Consider the following 20,216-nt stretch of genomic DNA (forward strand, 5'->3'; position numbering starts at 1 on the left):
TGCAGACATCACTGCCATGGCAGATGCGGTACCCAGTATTTCTGCACAGGCCAAATGATCTCACAGCTTTTTCCTCTACAATGCTCGTTCTCCTTTTAAACAATTTCAATTCATCAGCTCACAGGCTCGTGATATTCTGCTGTCTTGTCCCTCCTGCTGTGGGGTTGCTGCTGCTCTTTTAGCAGAGGGGACTAATCCCCAAGGCTTACCAGATAAATCCATTTGGCAAACTGATGCTAGCCATTTCCCATAATTTGGTTGTTTAAAAGATACTCATGTTTCCACTGAGACCTATTCCCGTTTCCTTATGGCAACTGCTCGCACTGGAGAGAAGACCCGTGACGCTCTCCAACACTGGCTCACCTGTTTTGCCACTCTAGACCTTCCACATACCAACAAAACTGGCACTGGACATGCCCACACCTAAGAGTCAACCCATCACTTCTCACAGCAGTGGGGTGTGTCTCACCATACAGCCGTTCTACACTCATCCACAGGGCAAGCTACAGTAGAGCGTACCCATCAAAGTTGAAAAACCAGGCTTGAAGAGCCAAACAAAGGAGGAATTGGAGTGCCCTCACAATAGACTAGCCAAGGCCTTCTATGTCCTCAGCTTTTGAAATTGTGATGAGACAGGCCAAACAGCACGTGAAAGGCAATATTCCTTTGACACAAAGGCTCATCCCAAACCTCTTGTGATAATAAAGGACTTACTGATTGGAGAATGGAAAGGATCACTGGACTTGTTGACATGGGCTAGAGGTTATGCATGTGTCTCCAGAGGCCACCCAAGTGAAGTGAATTCCCTCAGGCTGTGTGCAGCCTTTTGTCACATCTTCCTGATTCCAGGGGTATATAGTCACAATGGTAAATGCCTATGTTACAGTTTTTGAAAAGTTGCTCTAGTTGCTATTGTTGTCACTGTTCTTAATGTTTTAGGACATTGTCTTAGGAATTGTTTGGGTTTTAACTGGTATGTTTTTGTTGCTGAGCTAAAGAAGAGGGGGGACATGCCCAGGAAGAGGCACCCAAGGCCGGGCTGCTGCCTCTTGCAGCTGCACGGGCCTCCTTCCAGGCTGCCTCTGCCAGCCTCAGGCTGCTCCGGGCTCTGCCAGGGCTCTGCTGGAGCTCCGCCCTGGGCAAGGCTGGGCCTGCTCTCACCTCACACTCACTGACAGCTCGGCACCACAGGCGACCTTTCAGATCTTTCTGCTTTCTCAGATGAGCAAAACTCTTCTGCAGGCAAAGCGATGGCACTTAGGGATACAAATCCAAGGGGCAGGAACCCAAATGCTCTCGAATCAGAGCTCAAGGCCTGCATCTGCACAGGATGTTTGAGAAACCCCACGCTTCCTTTGGTTCTGCTTGCAAATGCCATTGCCCTTTCTGCCTCAAATTACAAGTGCCACAGCCGGGTAAAACCCAGCCAGCGGGCCATATTCCAAAGGCAGTATGGTCTGGAGAGGATGACTGAACAAGAGCCTTCCCCACTTTCAAAGCACTAAAAAGAAGTCATAAAGGTCCCTTTGCACCTCTAAGAAAAAGCTGACAATTCAGAAGGAAATGTTGAGCTTTCTCACAGGATCAGATGGAGAGGAATCTTCCAAATGAGTTGAGGGTTCAGAAACTTTATTTGTTTACAATCCTATGCTACTATCCTACTCTAAAGTACTAACTACAATGCTACTCTACAATCCTACTCTAAACTGGTCATGGAGAAAACAGTTCTCAAGTGATTTTTCATGTTCTCTTCTCTTTCCACTTCTTCACTGAAACCATGAGAGGTATCAGGCTGGACGCAGGCTTGGCTGATGTTAAAAATTGATGCTGCACAAAGGGAAAAAAAACAACAACAAACCATTACTTTCCAAGCTAAGAGTTTCAAAGGCAGGGCAATGTTTTTTTCCATGAAAAGGGGATTGAGTCAGAGAAGGTCTAAGGAGCGTGGGGCAGCACTGGCACAGCATGCTGCAAGAGGTGGTAAGTGATCCACCACTGGAAATATTTCACCTATGAGCATCTTGATCTCTTTAAAGATGTCCCTGCTCCCCAGACAGCCCAGCCCAGTCTAGGATTGCTCACTGTTTTCATTTGAACAGCACCAAGAGTGGAGCTGAAGAGAAGGGGGGCTCATCTGATGCCTTGGACTTCAGTGGAGGAGGAGCCCATCCCTCGGGTACTGTTTCACCTGCAGCCCCTTGGCATTTTACCTGCAGGAGCTCCTTGGCAGACCAGTGCTGCACCTTGTCTCTCTGCAGGCAGCAGAGCAGGAAGTCACGCAGCCAAGGCGAGACTAGGTGGGGCTTGCGCAGCTCTGGCATCCCTTCTGCCACTATCATGAACTGAGGCTGGAGAAAAAGGAAACACCAGTCTCTCACCGGCTGCTTTCCCATCTGTAAGTGCCCTCCCAGACTGCATTGTTTAAACTCCTCTCTGCAGTAGCAGATTGTGCCCTGGCAGAGAGGCAGAGATGACTCTCCTGTACCAACAAAAACCCAAACCCCAGTGCAGTTGCAGCATTTCCAACATCCAGCAGATCGTGTCTTGGCAACTGATTTCATTGACTGACCTAGTTAGTGGGAACTACATCAGTAAAAGCATGTTTCCTTCTCTGACCATTGACACCAGCTGGACAGGCTTTTTGGAAGAGGGACCTTGCTACTGTAACTAACTCTATTTCCAAGCATTATTACATGAAAGGCATCTCCGCAGTGCTTGTTGGCCCCTTAAGCACAGCTGCCATAAACCAAAAGTCATCCCGCCTTTTGCTTTGTTCTTGAAAGCAACGGCAATTGAAAGTAAAGAAAGGAAATCCATCCCTTATTCCTCAGGTAAGGAAACAAACATTTAGAAGCTCACATTCAACACAGACACATTAAGATGCCTGCACAAATGTACTGGGATGAAAATGCCTGCCTGGACACACAGGAAACACCTGCAGTTCTATCTCTCAGCTGACTGCAAATTTCAGCTTCCCTTATGTGACAAAAGGAAACCTTTCCACGGTCAACTCAGAAGAAGGAGAAGTGCCGTCCCTGCGCTAGCCGTCTGCCCATTTGGATACTCAAGTCAATTCCTTAATGCTATGCCCATCCTAGAAAGTGCCAGGAAAAAAAGGGGTGCTTTTGGCAGGCTCTCCACATCATCAGGCTTCAGCTTGGTGACATGGAGAAAGTGGCTTGGGTTATGAAAGAAACATGGTTACTGAGCGTTTCAGCAACACCGCACAAGAAGCACAAGAGACTCTGGCCTTGACACCCTCATGGCCACCTTTCAGGCAAGTTTCCCTGTGAGAACAATGGGGGTGCACTTCTTCTCTCAAAACCACTGTTTTAGAAACTTGGTTGGGTTTGGGTTTCTTGCCTTCTTTTCAGGAAAGATAACACCAGTTCTAAGATGCTTGTTTCCTATTACTAGGGCCCTTGCCACAGCCAAAAGAGCTGGAATGACTTCTAAGCAAAAGCAAAATGTTTTCTGAGAATGGAGATTGTTTGTGTGCAGTAAGGCTTGAGTTCCCCCACTGATGCAACCAAACCTACAGCAGATGCTGATGTGCTGCAGGGACATTTTTAGAAGAGGACCGGGCTGGAAGTAATTGGGATTTTGGCCAATGGCACACCGAATGTGTGATAGGTGAGGAAGACAGCGGGATCCAAGTATTTGCACCTTACCCAGCGACTATTTTCATTCCAGTAAGGAACTTCTCGCTCCACCATTTCCATTCCCACTACTCCAAATGACCAGATGTCTGCTTGGAAGCCATATGGTTGACCTTGCACCACTTCAGGCGCCCTCCACCAAGGAGTCCCGACCACGGAGCTGCGTCTATTCTGCTCAGGAGTGAGTTGAGCAGAGGCCAAAATCAGCTGGGGAGAAAGCAAAAGACTGTTTTTATTTTCATACTATGCCATTAGGAAACCAAACAAAAGAACTCCTCAGTGTAAGTTTGAGAATGTGCTGTTGAATCCTCTGGACAACTGTCCCTACTCTGTTTTCTCAAGACTTTAGCCAAGGAAATAAGGCATTGGCTACTTAAAAAATCCCCACACTTTTTACACTGCCTCCAGCAGTGGCTTTTGTTCCCCTGAAGCTTTAGACTTGCGCCTCCCTCACTCTGGGAAGGACATACACGGGAGCAATGACGCTCTGGACTGCTTGCTGCTTGCGATACGTCTGTGCACGTTGCAACCCTGTCGCCAGCTCACTGCGGGGGCTCCTGCACTGCCACCAGCAGCCTTTTTGGGGAGCTGGCAGTCACTCAAAAGCAGCCCCACACCGCACATCCCTGGAATGCTGCACCTGACCGAGAATATACTCACCCAGCTTGACAGAGCCGTCAGTTCTGAGAAGGATGTTGTGGCTCTTCAAATCTCGATGGATCACACGGTTTGAGTGAAGAAAATCCAGTCCTTGCAGGCACTGAGAGAGAAAACAGAAACAGGAGGGCAAAAATGACTGCTTTGATTTCATCACACAGAAAGGAAACAGCTCTAAAAATTCCTTCTCCGGGGGAATGGGGAGTCATGGCAGAACACGGTGCCACTGAGAGGAAGACCTTGCTGCTCCAACACTAGTAGAGCAGCACCTTTCGAAGGAGAGGCATGCCAGCTTTGGAAAGAGTAACAGCAACTGCTGTTGTAGACTGTCTCCTGCAAATGAATCAGAATGACTGCTGCTGCAGCGGGTGTGCTCAGAAGCAAAGAGCATTTTGGCGGCACTAGTAAGCTTTTCAGCTGAGGACTGTGAGCAATGAGTCTCTCTTTTGTCTTTGCTCTCCTTTTCAAATCCTGCCACCAGCACCTTTGCTTTTACAGGCAAGGAATGCAGTGTAGACAGGCAAACGTTTCGAGAGGCAGGATGGAGAACAGCAAATACAAATAGAGTTAGAATGCAACAGTAGGAGATAAGAGGACAGGAACAGAGTACGGGGAGTGCAGGGGCCTTGGCAGGCAGTTCATTTGAGATGCTCTTGCTTGCCCATAGCACACCAGCAACACAGAAACAAAGCTTGGCACATGGAATCACTCCGCTTCTGAGCTCCAGTTTCCCAGACAATCCTGCTTAAGCCCTCGGAAGCACAGCATGGATCCCTAACCTGCTGACTGACTGCAGCGATCTCCTCTTCATACATGACAGCCGCACAGATGACGTCGCTCAGAGTGCCTCCATCCATGTACTCCATGACCAGCCAGACTTCTTCATGCACAAGGTAGCTGAAAGAAGGAAACAAGGCCGTGCAGATGAACATGCACGGCTACATTGGGTTTTGGCTCGATTCTTGTTTCCGGGGCCCTTTGTGACAAGGACAGAATAAAAGGAATAGACACTCCCTCAAGGCTGTGCACTGGTTGCAGTCGATGCAGTCTCAAGGAGAATGGCACAGCTGTGAACAGGAGGTATCTGAGATGGCCAACAAGTGAAAAATGCTGTTTAGTAACAGCCAAGATTAAAAACCTCTCACTCATGGTATTTCTGGAAATGAGCACCTAGTGTTCCCAGCATGGACAGCTATGGAAAAGAGGGGCAACAGTCCAAGGGAAATCCTCTCTAGGATGGCTCATCAGCATTTAAGAAACTTGAAAAACATCAATCCTGAAACAACAACACGGAGCCAGAGAACTTAGAGGCTATTGACTTCCTGTGGTAGGGTCCAGGTTTTTGAACAATTTTCAAACTACAGGTGTGCCAGGGAAGACTCATGCAGACAAAACGCACTCTCTTCCCATCCATTGGAGATGAGTAGAGAAATAATAACTAACCAATAATTGACAGCTCTCTTTTCTGCCAGCGGCTAAAGCGGATCTTTAACCTTGCATACTCCTAGTGTGTAAACAAACATTCATGGCATAAGACCACGACCACTCACCTGCCTAAATAATTTACAACACTTGGACCCCTTAGCCTCTTCATGATCTTGATTTCATTAGAGGCTAATTCCTTCTTCCTAGGTCCTGCCAGACTTATTTTCTTTATGGCCACCTAAAGTGACATTGAAAAGCAGTAACTTTAGAAGGTGGTGGCACGAGACCACAATGCACAAGGAGCAAGTGATTTTGCAATGACACAGCTGAGCTGGGCCAAAGTGGCCTGTGATTAGAGAAAGGAGTCATAAGGAGCTGACATTGCAACAGCCCGTTTCTCTGTTCCATTGGGGGCCAGTTACAGGATATGTGTCCATGGATGTTTTGCCTTGTGCACTTGTTAACAATGGTGTCTCAACAATCACCCACAAAGCTCTGGCCACACATCTGTTTCCCTGTACTTCAGAAGTAGTAATCCATGCCTTGGTACTCTGTGGATACATCTTGGGCTATGGGCAGGGCTTAGGGCTTTGAGGGACGCCTTGCAGATCTCTCCCTATGGGCAGTTCCCAAATGAAGCACTGCAGGTGGCTAAGTAACTCCCAGGAACCTTCAGATGTATTTGCCGGCAGCCAGAAATGAGAATTCAGGACTCAAGCTGTATCCCCAAAGAGCACTGAGATGCTCTAAGAGGCACCACCTTTGTTTTAGCAATGGAGTAAGTGAGAGCATCCTTCACTGAAAGGAACCGCTGCCCTCCTTGCCTTCCTTCTGGCAGCTGAGAAGGACAAAGGCTGCCATAATGGCAATTTATAGGCTGGCACTAGGCTGTGCTTCTTGTGCTTCTTCTTTTCAACACAGTTCTACCCAAAGCTGCCGCCACAACTCACACCACAGACGAAAGCCCTCGAGAGCAGCAGAGTCTGTCAGGGCTGTTGATGTTTACCTCCTGTCCTGTGGCAGTGTCACGTGCTCTACACACAGCTCCAAAACCCCTAGAAACAAAACAGGAGCAAAGAAAGGAGAAGCCATTCTGATCGTGGAGTGAAAGCCAGTCCAGACAGGAGAGATCTGCTGGAGAAATGCCTAAAGCCTGCAGGGTGCAGGAGGCATCTGACAGAAGGCAGATGATGCATTTTCCTCTCAAGTGCATGGGTACTGCAGCTGAAGCATTAGAGTTTACTGCCTCAGCTCAAAAGCACAGTTTACTCTTTCATCTTGGATTTCAGTTTCTAAACTCTGCAGTTTTTATCCTGACCACAGACTATTTCCTTCAGCAAACTCTTGGAAAGAAACATTCAGAGAACTGTTATCTCACTGCTGTGATAACGGGTAGGTTGCAGGTTCTGGCAATGAAATACAAGTGTCTTTGAAAATGCCTTCTGACCACGCTTACAAACTCTGGCCAGTACTGAGAGATGGGGCAGACTAATGCCAGTGTCTGAATATGTTTGCAGCTTGCCTGGCTTCTGACTTGATAGATATTGCACCAGCAAATCACCCGGCCCATGGTTGTGTAGTAGTCCACTGTGGTTGGACTCACCTGCTGCCAATATTTTCCAATGGGATGTATTTCCTCAGGGCGGCATTTTCCATGGTCACCATTCTCTCTGAGGAAAAAAAAAAAAATGCAAGGTGCTCATTTGAAAGTAGAGATTCCAGCGTCGAGGAGATAATAATGGCAACCTTAGTGCCTGGGGCTCTGAGTCCTTTGTGGTCAGCTGGGTAAACAACAAAAAGAAACAAGAGCAACAGGAAAGGCAGCTCTGCAGTACAAATGGCCAGCACAGAGACTGATTTTCTACAGTCCTTTTTAAGAGCTCTCTTAACAGAAAACAAAGCACAGGGAGATGCATTCTCAGGAGAGGAGGGCATCTTCTCCACCTAGCAGCAGTTTGCCAAAAGAATGCCTTTCCGTTTGTAAACCAGAGCAGCTCATGCTATAACCAATCCCAAGGGGGCTTTCAGCATCAGGACCCTCACCCTTGATGAGCAGGCTGAGCTCCAAGACGCCCTTGCCCGTGCCCCGTGTGAAGGACCACACTGCTTCTCTTCATCCTGACAGCACGGATCGGTCACTCCCACTGGACTCGCCCTCTCAGCACCGCACATGTCCCCACCTTCCCAGCTCGGCACAGCGGGCAAGGGCAGCAGGGACAGCAGAGCTCCTTAGATGCTGCCCTGACACGGACAGCTGCCCAGAGGAGACGCTGACCCTCTCGTGAGTCCAGCCGGCCCCGACCAGGGGCTGCTGCCTCGGGCCAGCTCCGCACTGCAGCGGCCGGGCGGCAGCGGGACCCTCCCAGCTAAGGGAGGCTCCAGCCTCTGCACTCACAGCAGCCCTCAGGGCCAGGGCAGCTACCACAACAAAGCTGGCAAGGCCCAAGGCACGAGCACTGACAAGCAATGCAAGAAGGCACAGCCAGCCTGAGCCCCTTACAAGCTGTCGCCCCCTTTCAGGACACAACAGGATTGGCTTTAAGATCAGATACACCAAGATGCAGATCAACGCCCTCTTTGTGCCAACACCTGATGGTAGACAGAGAGTCAACCTGGCTCTGTTCTCAGCCCCACCAGGTCTCCTCTGAGAGCACAGCACTGGCAGCTGTTATGGCCAGGAACAGACTAAATGACTTGTGCTGCAGAATCACAAAGGGTGTGATGCGTTTTCTTAGAGACTGATCCGAGCATGGATTGAGCCAATGGGTAGGATTCTAACAGTCATGGCAATGACTGGGAATCAGGTATGAAAAAGTGCCATGGATCTGAGAAATATACAGCAGAGGGGCTGCTGAGAAATGCCTACAGGGCAGTTTTATCTGATCACGCCCCATTGATGTGTCTCTTGGACACATCTTTATAAGAACAAAACTCAGATATTAAATACAGATTGTTACAAACATATCCGGTTTTTCATGGGAGGCACAATAGAAACACCTCTTGCTCTCTGTTTCTGCTGTCACCAGACATTTTTTCAAAGCAGTTCTCACTGACCAATATACATTATTCTCATAAAAAACCCTCTAGATGTAGTAGTGGTTATAAGAACAGTCATATAAATGACACCAATAAGACACGTGGCACAGAAGAGCTTCTTCAGGATGGAGAAAATAACTCTACCAAAAAAAAAAACCAAAAACAACAACCACCAGAAAACCCCAAAACAAACAAACAAACAAACAAACAAACAAACAAACAAAAATCAAAATCACAACAAAAAGATAAAATGTCAACACCAATCAATTTCTGTGAAGTGTTTTTACACTGATGAGTGGTGAGAAGTCAGGAGTCTAAGGAGAATTCAGGAAGCTAAATATTCTATCCAGGTTGGCCACTAGCACACAGGACTTGCCTAGATCATTTGCTAGGTCACAGCCTTCTGCTGATCCAGGAACAAACCCTGCTTCTGCCTTTAGCAGATAGGGAAGCTCAGGCAAACCTAAGCACATCCAAGCTGCTCTCAGAGGCAGCAGGAACACCCCGAGCACTCTCTCGCTGCCTCGCAGCACAGCAGTTCCTGTGGGGAGTCCTAAATGTCCCTGTGACACCAGACTGAGGAGGAACAGTTGGCACAGCTGTGCTGACACGTGCACACAAGACACTGTCCCTCAGACACAAAATACACAAGACATACCCAGTAGCTGCAGGCAGTCATCCTTGATCTCCTGCTGCAGACCAGCAGCTCTGTGAGCGCCACAGATGAACCAAGTGCCCAGCCTCCACTTCTCAGCTCGGGAAACAAAGGCTCCTTTAAATGACGACGCCGCTGCTGCTGCAGCAGGTTCAAGAGGAGAGCCTGTGCAGATCTGAGACAACAAAGGAGTTTGTGTCAGAGAGGTGGCTGGAAGAGATTACCCCGAGATCCCTTTTTCAAATGCAAGCCCTTAGGAAGATGCTGCCAGCCACATGCACCCCTCTTAAATGCTTTTTTTCTGATATCCCCTTCTCAAAGTGGATGGGTCAAAACCAAAGGCTGTTTTTACTCGAATTCGTGGCCAGATTCATGTTCCACTTTCTCCAAAATCCATTTTCATTGATTTTTTGAAGGATAACTGCCACAATGACCATTCCACATCCTCCCAAGGACCCTTTTCCCCCTCCAAGTGCTGCAGACACACTTGCAGCTCCTTGTTCAAATGTTCTGCCTTCTTCCACTGAGTCCTCTTTTCCACCACTACCTTCAGGTCATGCTCAACCAGCAGCATTTCTGGTAGAGACACTTCCTGTGCCTCACGCCGATCTTGGGGCTCCTCGTTGCCAGTCACTTGCTGGCAATCTTTGCTGGCCACCGGCTGAGATGTCAACACTTCCACCTCAAGTCAAACAGAACAAAGCAGTCTGAGACTACAGCTTGTCCCTGTCAGCCAAGAGTCATCGACTGTGAGGAAAGGGGCAGGACCAGATTCACAAGGGATACACAGAGCTTGTTTCAATCCTGCACCTGTGTCACCATGTTCCACTGTAAAAACACCTCAAGAAACAAGGAGAGCAGGAAGAGACCAGCAGCAATCCATTTGGAGGACTGCTGGCCAAATGGCCAAAGGACTAGTTCCACAGTCCAGGGCAGCAGTTGAGATTCAGTTTACCAGGAAATGTCCTTCACAGTGGCTGTGATAGACACCACCGCAGGATGGCACTCACAGGCGTCACCCCACCCCCTGCTGCTCTGCAGTGGGAAGGCAAGAAGGGCAGAAAGCACCAGTCTGGTGACTGTGGTGGCTGTCGCTCTTTCTCTCACTTGCATTTTTGGAACCTGATGGTGGAGATTCCGTAACTCTGTGATGCTTTTCCTTTCTTCCTCCAGCCTCTTCTCCCTTGCATTGATCCTAGCCTCAGTTTCCTGCAGCTCTGCCTGCAGCTGTTCCTTGATGTTCTGTAAAAAACAGGAGCAAGGATGTTTCATGAGTGGAGCAGCTACCACTCCTTCACTCACCTGGTTTTGTTGATCGCCCCTCTGCTCAGGGAGATTCATCTCTTCTTGCATATTTCTCATCTCTTCCTTATTCCTCCTCTTCACTGCCTTGATGTCACTCTGAGCTTCGTGCAGCTCTGCTTGTGGCTCTACCTTGATGGTCTGTACACAGAAATGCAGAGCAAGTGACAGGGAGCTGCCATCAGGCTCAGCTTTTCCTCTTTCAGCCCCCAAATCACATTCATTCAGCCACTTCTTTCTGCTTCCCTGCCCACCTCTGCTTCCACTGTAACCCTCCTTTCCCAGTGCTGATCTCTGCAGATGACAAGGCGCTGTGCTTACAGTGCCTGTGGGATTCCTGGCCTCCTCAGTCCCAAGAGCTCCATTTTACAACCCTGTTCCTGCCCTTCACTCTGTCCCCTGGTGAGCCAGGCCTACCTGGCCCTTCTCCTGGGGCTCTTCCACCTGCTGCCTGAGCTGCTCTTCCTGCTCTCGGGCTGGGAACAGCTCTCCCCGAGTCTGGCATGGCATCTCTGGTGAAACAATCTGCTCATGCTCTTTGTCTGGAAGGACCTGCACAAGAGAAAGCAAGAGAAGATGGCTTTCAACTTCCCATGCAACATTTGTGGGGCAAGAGTTGAAGACTGATGGGCACACATGTTCCCAAAGCACCGTGCTGCTGTTCTTCTGGGTCATTCTCTGCCCATAGGAAGGCAAAGATTTCAGAGTGACACTGGCAGGACAATCAGGGTCCATCTGGGGCTGAAGCTCCAACAGCCTCTCAGGCAGCTGACAGGGAAGCTGTGATATTTCTCAAGGCTCTAGTGAGGGCCTCCCTCTACTTCTGCTGTGTCCTGTTTGTCTTTCTGTTAGTGACTGACAGCCAGCCCTGTCTCACAGCTCCATCCTGGCTTTGCAAGTGGCTTCCTGTGTGAGCTCATTCCTTGTGAGAGACACCTCTGGACTTGATGTTCTCTTCAGGCCTGAATGGCACCGCCATTCCTGCCTTTCTGACATCTACACTCTTGTTGTAGATCCCAGGAAGTAGTCTTGTTGTAAATCCCAGTCATTCAGGAGATAAGGATGCGTGCAAAAATCCTCTGAGGGAGGTCAGAGAGCCCCTACGACCACCTCAGTATAAGGAGGAGGACCAAGGAGTTTATTGTCCCTCTCTTGTCAACTGAGAATTCTAACCAGCAGGAACAGAGACCCACGTTAGGCTCCGTCAACAAATTAACTTGCAAACACCTGAGGATGCCAGTGAAGGCAGTGATGATCCATGTCACACATGTATGACCAGAGTCACCAAATATCACCAAAACCATGGAATTTTTCCACCTTGCTAGGACAGGCAGAAATTTAAAAACTTAACTGGGGGCTTCAGGGAAGAAAAGGCTGGAAAAGGAAAAAACTCTGAGGGGAAAAAACCCCCATGTCTACAGGGGGGAACATCTCTGCCTGCTCAGAATTGGTTGATGGAACCTGTCTCTCCTCTTTATCTGAAAGGGGTGCCTTTAGATGAGCTTTGCAGCTCCAGCTGCTTTGGACTAGAGCTGGGAAGATTCAATTATATAAAAGATAGATAGATAGATAGATAGATAGATAGATAGATAGATAGATAGACAAATAGATAGAAAGATGGATAGATAGACAGATAGATAGATAGATAGAAGACAGAGAGATATATAGACAGACAGAGAGATAGATAGACAGATCTCACTACTATAATCTCTCTCTTACTATCTTTTTCTGTTGGTACACACATCAACACTCAGTAGCCAGTGCCCTGATAAGCAGCAGTCCTGAACTTGCTCTCCTGTTGATTCAATAAACCACACTGTTGGGGATTCTGGAGTGTGTAGGATCTTTTGAAATGTGATCAGACCCAGAGCACTGCAGTGGAAAATGCACCCTTTGTGTGCCTGTGCTCAGGAGAGTTCTTCTCTTGGACTCGACCACCTTGGCAGTGCTAAAGTGGCAATGTAATCAGAAATGAAGACCAGGCCCCTCCCAGCTCCTCTGATCTCTGAGGAGCTGGGAGGGGAATGCCAGGGCTTTGACTTCCTGCCCAATTCCCAAAAACAACAATTATTGATACCCTGGGCTGCCAAAAGGCACAAACACTGTTACATTGAAAGTGATGTGCAAGCCTTACTGCCTGCCCTGAAAACACAACAGTTCCATTTGCACCAACGTCACTGGCCTATATTCTATATTCTCATGGAAAAATACTGCATCCTCCAGAATTACTACCTCGCACACTAAAATTCTGGCAGAATCTCTTCCCTTCCTGAAAAACAATGGGAAATCGGGCGCTAAAGCATATTTGGATCCAGGAAAAAGGAAAGAAAACAGGGCATCTGCACCTATTAAGCTAACATTCCAAGAAACACCTCCTCCAGTACCTATAGACTTGGATGCAGTGAGGAGATGCTGAAAGTCAATCATGAGACTCTTTTTTTGAGCTTAAAAGTCCGTCTGTACCTCGTGATGGGACTTCTCATTAACATCCTTCCCCAACCCCCTGAGGCAGCTCCTCAGGAACAGTGGTGCACATTTGACTTGAAAGACAGAATCCACAGTATCAAGATGTCCTTCCTCTTCTGGGCAACACAAGACAACATTCAAGGCCTTGCAGCTCCACCCCAGCTAAAGGATTCAATGCAGTTTTCCAAACTGCATAGTTCACCGCAAAATGAATCAACACAAACACTCTGCTTCTGGTTCTTGCCTCACAAGAAGGATTCCAAAGTAGGCAGTTTGTTTCTTTTGCCACATGGGACAACAATGGCCCCCCACGACATCATGGACAGCACAATCATCTCCTTGCAGCTTCTCAAAAGGCAAGAGATGGCTGGGCCAAAAGACTCTCTGCAAGTGAGCAATGACTCCAAAAAACTGCAGCACACTTCCATAAGGCTAACACAGGTTTCCCAACAGGGAGCAGAAACAAACAAAGCCTTGTGACCTCCAGAAGCACTCCTTGTGCCCTTGGCCAGAGCACTGCAGAGGCCCAGAGGCAGAGCTGCCCTGAGCCAAGCAGGCAGATGCTGATGCAGAGGCACCAGCTCTTTGGTGCCGCAGCGTGACACATCCACGCCCGTTTTCCAGCTCTCACTGCCTGGGGGGAATGGCTAGGTGCTGGCAGGACTGCAGCCCTCAGCATCCTCAGGCAGCAGCAGCAAGTGCTGGCTGGCCAGAAACTTGCAGCTCTGCCTTGCACTAAAGACAACACCCTCCAGAAGTGGCACTTACCGTCTCGGAAAAATCCGGCTGTGGTGTAACCACAGCTGGAGGCACCTGGTCACTTTGCTCCTCTTTGTCCTCTTCTCCACTAGCATTGGGAGCCAGAGGAGAGTGTTCTGTTTGTTCGGTGCTCTGTGGACAGGTAGTAACATGAGGGACTGGCCATTACCTATCATTTATAACCTTCTTTTCAGCTCACCATCAGCTCTACTAAGGAGAAATCATCAACTTTGACAGCAATGGGATTCTAAGTCACTCGCATTAAGTTCAAATGGGCTAATTCAACAGTACTACATATTGGCCTGAATTAGATATTTAACCCCGCTACTATCAGTAAGCAATGTTCTCTCGGCAAATCTCAGCTTTTAGTGCTTTACAACTCTGAAATGGAAAAGTAGGAAGTAGCCACCCATGCCTTTGCTCTTGCTGCTGTAGACATGGAAGTGGTTTTTCTTTCAGCCTACCCAACTGCCCCTCTTCGCTCTACTGCCACGTCCAAGCTCTCAGCCAGCTCCACAAGTCTTAAACACCAGGAATATCACTGCTTCCTTTCTCACTCACCTCAGCATCGACACGTCTGAATATACGGGTCAGGTGACCTGTAGTGGGCAAGAAAATTGAACCACATTCTTTGAGGAAACTGCCTGGGCTGGTGAATCCCACAGAACAAGTCAACCCAAAATGAGAGTATTTTCCATTTCACAACATGCCTCCAGGTGGCACAGTTCTTTCCCACAGCCAGCAAGAGAACAGGACAATATTCTTGGCTGTGCCTACACTTTGGCCTGTTTTGCCAGTAAATGAGTGCAAACTTGACCAAAAGAATGCAAATTGTTCTTTAACACTCAGTGCTCCTGGTCTACCAAATACATAATGCAGCTTTTTTATCCTCTCCTTCAGCTACATTTTTTTCTTTACTCTGTTGCATCCACTAATTCTCATTAACTTGCTGAAAACAGTTGCCCAGAAGATATTCCCCAAAAGCCCTGGGAGCTCTGGAAGTCCTATGGTGAAAGAGCAGAGCAGCAGCTCCTGGGTTCAGGAGCCAACAGTCACTGCTTTGGAATTTGCTCTTCATTGGAAAGGGAATCATATTTTAGCACTCAGTAATAATTAATTAATACTAACTAGACAGTGAAATTCTTTCAAGACAAAATTGATAATAAAACAAGCTTTCTCAGAATTCTGGCAACCACTGCAGAGTTTTTATAAGGCCTTCTAAAAAGGTCTCCCAGTCTATATTTTCAAAGCTGTCCTGCTTGACCCTGCCAACTGAGGAAATGAAAGATTCTGCTGCCACAGACTCTCCCGTGGAGGAAACAGAACCCCTGCAGGTTCCCTTGCAAATGCTGCCCCTGTGGCTACAAGATAGCCCCTTTGTAGCTGAAGGTGTTGACAGGAGCTTTAGCAAACCAGTGGCATCCTAACTGTCCTTCTGTTTCCAAACCCACCCAGTCACTAAGAAAAAACAGGAAGACATACAAAAGCCAGGTTAGGTTACACCCAGGGAAAACCTCTACTTACGTCCCAGGTTAGTGAAGTAATAGACAGAGTAGGAAATGACACCAACTGTGCAAACTGCAGCAGCCAGTTGCTGCATCATTGTAGCACGGCTGTGCAAGTTTGCAGACTGTGCTATAACACAAGAAAAAACCAGGCTCCTGTCAGTGTGCAGCTGCCCACCGACAAAAGCCTCAACCAGGAGGATGCTCCTGCACTGAGCAAGCCCAAGAGCTGCTCTGACACTGAGGCCTTCCATGCACCAAGGCAACCTTCTGATGTCACCACAACCAACCGTGCCTTGACATCACAAGGCAAATGCTCTGCACTGTGTGAAGCAACTCAACCTTCCCTACAGCAAACACCAAATCGCCTGGGAAGTTCTCCTCTGTCACAAAGAGGCACAAACCCCCCTGGTGGGCCAAACCCTGCTTTTCAAGGGATCTAAGAGGAACTCCAAGAGTGCCCAAAGCACCTACAGCCTGTACCCCAGATGAGCACTCAGATGGAACCAAAGCAAAAGAAACCAGACCGAGAAAATGGCCCAAAGCATTGCACGGAACCAGGAGAGAAAATTCTAATGGCATAACAGCTGAAGTAATTCCTAACAAATCTCCCCATCTATTTGCACATTTATTGGACAGCCCAGGGCTCCTGGGCATTTACATCTCTGCCTCTATTCCCCTTTGGAAGCAGTTGAAGTGGGAGGATCTGCCCACCAGCAGCAGCTGCTCCAAGCTGGCAATAGGTCTGGCAGTGCTCATTTCCAGAGGCTTCTGTGTCCCAGGTGAAGCCAAGGCAGGAGGGGGTTGAAAGGTGCTGGCACTGCTGCTGCTCTGTGCCAGAGAGCCCCCGCTGGGCAGGACACGGCACCCACTGCGCTGCAGGCTCTTTCCTCTGCCAGAGCTGGGCCCACCCGGGAACAACTCATGATGACCTGTGGGAAAACCAAGGGGTTTGTGGAGGCTGCATTGCTCTGCACACACCCAGGCCACCCACAGCACAGAGCTTTGGCCCCCAAAAAGGGAAACCAGAGGGGAAATAGCTGGAAAAGGTTGCATTTCGACCCTTCTTACCTGATCAACAGAAATGGCCAAAATCCAAGTTACCAAGTAGGTCCTGATCCCCACTGCCAGCTCAGGGCTGGAAAGCAGGCATTACTTTATTTCAGTGCTGGGTGCATGGGGAATCCCATCCCTAACATGTGCATACCCAGCAATCCACTAGTTTGTATCCATGGAACTAAGACAAATTCATTCCTTTGTTGAAACTCACAGGCTAAACATTCCCCCAAATTATTGGACATCTTTAAATCACTTCTCAGAAGTTACTGACGTGACAGCAGAAGTGTCCTCAAGGTCCTTGGTGATTGTTCTCACAGCTTCACGAGGAGACCCATGCACAAGAGAACCCAAGATGCAACTGGTGTTACAAAGCAAATTTATTCTATTAGTTGCAGTAGCAAATAATACATACCAACCCCTGGATTCCCAAAAATCCACTGTGTAGGAGAAGGAGATGGAGGGTGGTGTTCAGTGGGAGGGGCAGGTAGGCAATGCACTTTCAGGACATCCCCTGGATCAAAATGGTGTGCATCTCATCCTTCTCACCCCTGCACCCCAGAACCAGGCCTTATATCGCCTCCTCAGCAGTGGAATTGTCCCAGTTACAGCATCAGCTCACACATGGCCGGCATGTGAGATGAGGCCTCGATGGCTCACAATACCAATGTTAGCGTAGGAAAACATATAACCACACGAAGGCGATCATATGCGGTTCTTTATTCAAACGCGCGGGGACACAGGGGCATACAGTGCCCAAATCTTGTGCCCAAGAATACAGAGTCGATTTGTGATTTTTATAGTTTAAATTATACACATGTTAACTAACCTCCACCCCTAGATACTGATTATCCTATTCCTTAGTTACTATCTTAAATCATACCTACGCTTCTACCCTGATCCACACTTGATTTGGTTAAAACAATGCTTCTCAGTTATCTTCCTGGGCTACAGTCACACTTGATTCAGTCATTACAATGGCATGGAGCTGGTTGCAGAAGCTGACGCTTGTTCTAAAGCCAAGCTGCGTCAAGTTCCAGTCGTACGTTCTCTACCTTCCTCCCCCCACACATACCTCAACTTAACCCTGTGGTTAACTTATACAGAAATTATATTTTTAACCCTCCACCATCACCAAATCCACGCCAACAATGTTTCCATTATGCATTGCTCCTCTTTCAAAGCTCAACTGCCCACTGACTGACCAATGCATGTTTCTTTTTCAAGGGCCAAGTTCCCATCCCTTACACAATCCAGTTTTCTTCATTGTCTTCTCAACCTGCCCAAATATGGACCAAATCTTGCAGGGCCTCAGACACAGCTCTGGTCTCTGACACAATCATTTGGGGAACATGCCATTCCTCAAATTCTCCTTTGGTGGCCGAGAGCCTCCTAAAACCACTTTCTTCCCCTTGAATGCATTCCAGCTACCTTCTTAACAGGAACACTCTCTTTATTTTCCAGGCTAAGATAGACGCTTGCACACATTAATCGCTGCAATGGGGGAATACAGTGTTCAGCACTGCCTGTTCAAGCTAAAGGAATTCACAAGATTAAGCTCTATTTGTTACATTAAAACACTTTTCCAATGCAGCTCCTTCCTTTTCTGGGAATCAAACACAAGCATTTTGTCACTACGTCCTGCAAGTGCTCTTGCTGAGTGAAGCCACTTTGCAACTTCCTTACAGAAATTAATGAAGAAAACACAGATTGCCTACTGGAAGTCTTCTGCAGCCTTCCAAATCACTTCATGTAATAAATGCCGAGCCAATTCCAAATTAATAAATGATTTTATTAATTTTAGAAAAATAATTGGACAGAATTTCGGGTAAGCCAACAATCAAAGAACCAGTGTCAAGTCCCGGGATTGGCACTGGGTGAACCTGGGGAGCCGAGGCCAGCGTGAGGCAGTGACAGCTTGTCACTGGGGCCTCTATAGTGCCGTAGCCCCCCCCGGTTCACGCTTTTGCTTCCGTGAACCCAGTTTTCACACAGTTCTTTTAGCAGGACAGAGCATTACTTCATGCTTTCTTTGTCCCTTCACTTTTCCTTCATATTCATAGAGGTCCATCCTTGCCGCTTGGTTGGTTGAATCAGCTTTCCTTCATATTCATGGAGATTCATCTTTGCCGTCTGGCCTGTTGAATAGTCCTTCTGCAGGGAGATGAATATGAGGTATGACTTCTGGGACTCGACTATTGAAATGTGTGCTTCTGCTGGCGGAGCATGGCCCATCTCAGTGGTAATGGCTGGGTAGTTCACAATCCCACCTCTGGCGAGGACCCATCTTCCTCGGACGCCCCTCTCCTTTTCTCTTGTAACTTTGGTGGTTCCTGGCAAGGGTCGTTCCCAAATCCGTCTACCCCCCTCCCCAGTCTTGTATGATTTTACCATTTATTTCAAAGGGCATAACTTGATTTGTATTATACATACATTATAAACACGAATTAACCCGCATCATTGACCACACTTCTTCACTACTCAAGCACAAGCCTCAGGCACATCCCTGATTCCCTCTCTCCCACAGCTCACAGTGTTTGCTGTGTGCCAGAGAGCACAAAGCAGGCTGGCCTGGTGCCCCTGAATATTTCTTCAAGACACTCTGCATTTCACACCTTTGCTCTGGCTCAGTGCAGAACTCCAGGACTGCAGGCGCTTCCTCCCACAGCTGTGCTAGGCACTGGCTCCTGCAGATGTGACCTGACAGGCCGTCACTGCCTCACGCTGGCCTCGGTTCCCCAGGAAGAACTGCCGTGCCTCAAGGACACTGCCCTGTGCTGCAGCCTGCCGAGCAGCCCGGCTCCCTCCCGCTGTGCCCAGAGTGCTGCACACACTGCCAGCCTTTGCCAGGCCTTACAGGGCAGCCGGCCGAAGAGTAGGAATCCTCAGCCAGGGCTCCAGCCCTCGGCATGCCTTTGCCTTCTCTCCTCCTGTGCAGACTCCAGACAGCCAATGCCACCAGTCCGTGCTGTGCCCAGCTCAGCTACGCTTCCCCTCGGGAGCAGCCAGCTGCCACTTTGGCTCTGAGAGCCCAGCATCTGCCCGGTCCCAGGAAGAGGCACCCAAGGCCGGGCTGCTGCCTCTTGCAGCTCCACGGGCCTCCTTCCAGCCTGCCTCTGCCAGCCTCAGGCTGCTCCGGGCTCTGCCAGGGCTCTGCTGGAGCCCTGCCCTGGGCGAGGCTGGGCTTGCTCTCACCTCACACTCACTGACAGCTCGGCACCACAGGAGACCTTTCAGAACATCCTCTCTGATCTTTCTGATTTCTCAGATGACGAAAACTGTCCTCCAGCCAAAGAAATTGCACTTAGGGATACAAATGCTAGTGGCAGGAAAACAGAAATTATTTTATCCTAAGTAAACAAGCAATTACTAACTTTCTTTCCATAACTTTTTTTCACCAAAACCTTTAACCTTTACGTTTCATACTAACCTGCTGCAGGAATTCCTAGCTTAAAAATGATCCAGCTGCCCATAGCTCTTAAGGCAAGCAGTGGGGAATGAGATGAGTTGGCCGCCCTGGTTACTACATGAGCAAAATAGTATCTACATAGTCCCATTCACAAATTGATGTCAAAACCAACTTCTGGGGCACACAGGGGATTTCCATCATTTGTACTCAAAGCCTGGGACTGTGCCACCAGGGCTCTGCAGGGAGATTTCTTCTCCTTGGTAGCCGGAGAAGTCCTGGTCCAGCAA

At 48.5% G+C, this 20,216-nt stretch overlaps 1 protein-coding gene across 1 annotated transcript; it reads right to left on the bottom strand.

The window, feature by feature from the left end:
• Nucleotides 1–1,740: 1,740 nt before the first annotated feature.
• LOC134552499 (uncharacterized) lies at nt 1,741–15,718 on the bottom strand. Its single transcript, XM_063401183.1, is given in 16 exon segments — nt 1,741–1,827; nt 2,211–2,348; nt 3,672–3,855; nt 3,857–3,866; nt 4,320–4,419; nt 5,096–5,213; nt 5,867–5,979; nt 7,345–7,411; nt 7,922–8,159; nt 9,436–9,607; nt 9,920–10,114; nt 10,540–10,875; nt 11,152–11,286; nt 13,969–14,091; nt 14,521–14,558; nt 15,484–15,718. Coding segments are annotated over 16 exon segments (2,289 nt in total).
• Nucleotides 15,719–20,216: the final 4,498 nt, after the last annotated feature.

This window comes from Prinia subflava, chromosome 7 (genome assembly GCF_021018805.1).
Source record: "Prinia subflava isolate CZ2003 ecotype Zambia chromosome 7, Cam_Psub_1.2, whole genome shotgun sequence".
NCBI lineage: Eukaryota > Metazoa > Chordata > Aves > Passeriformes > Cisticolidae > Prinia > Prinia subflava.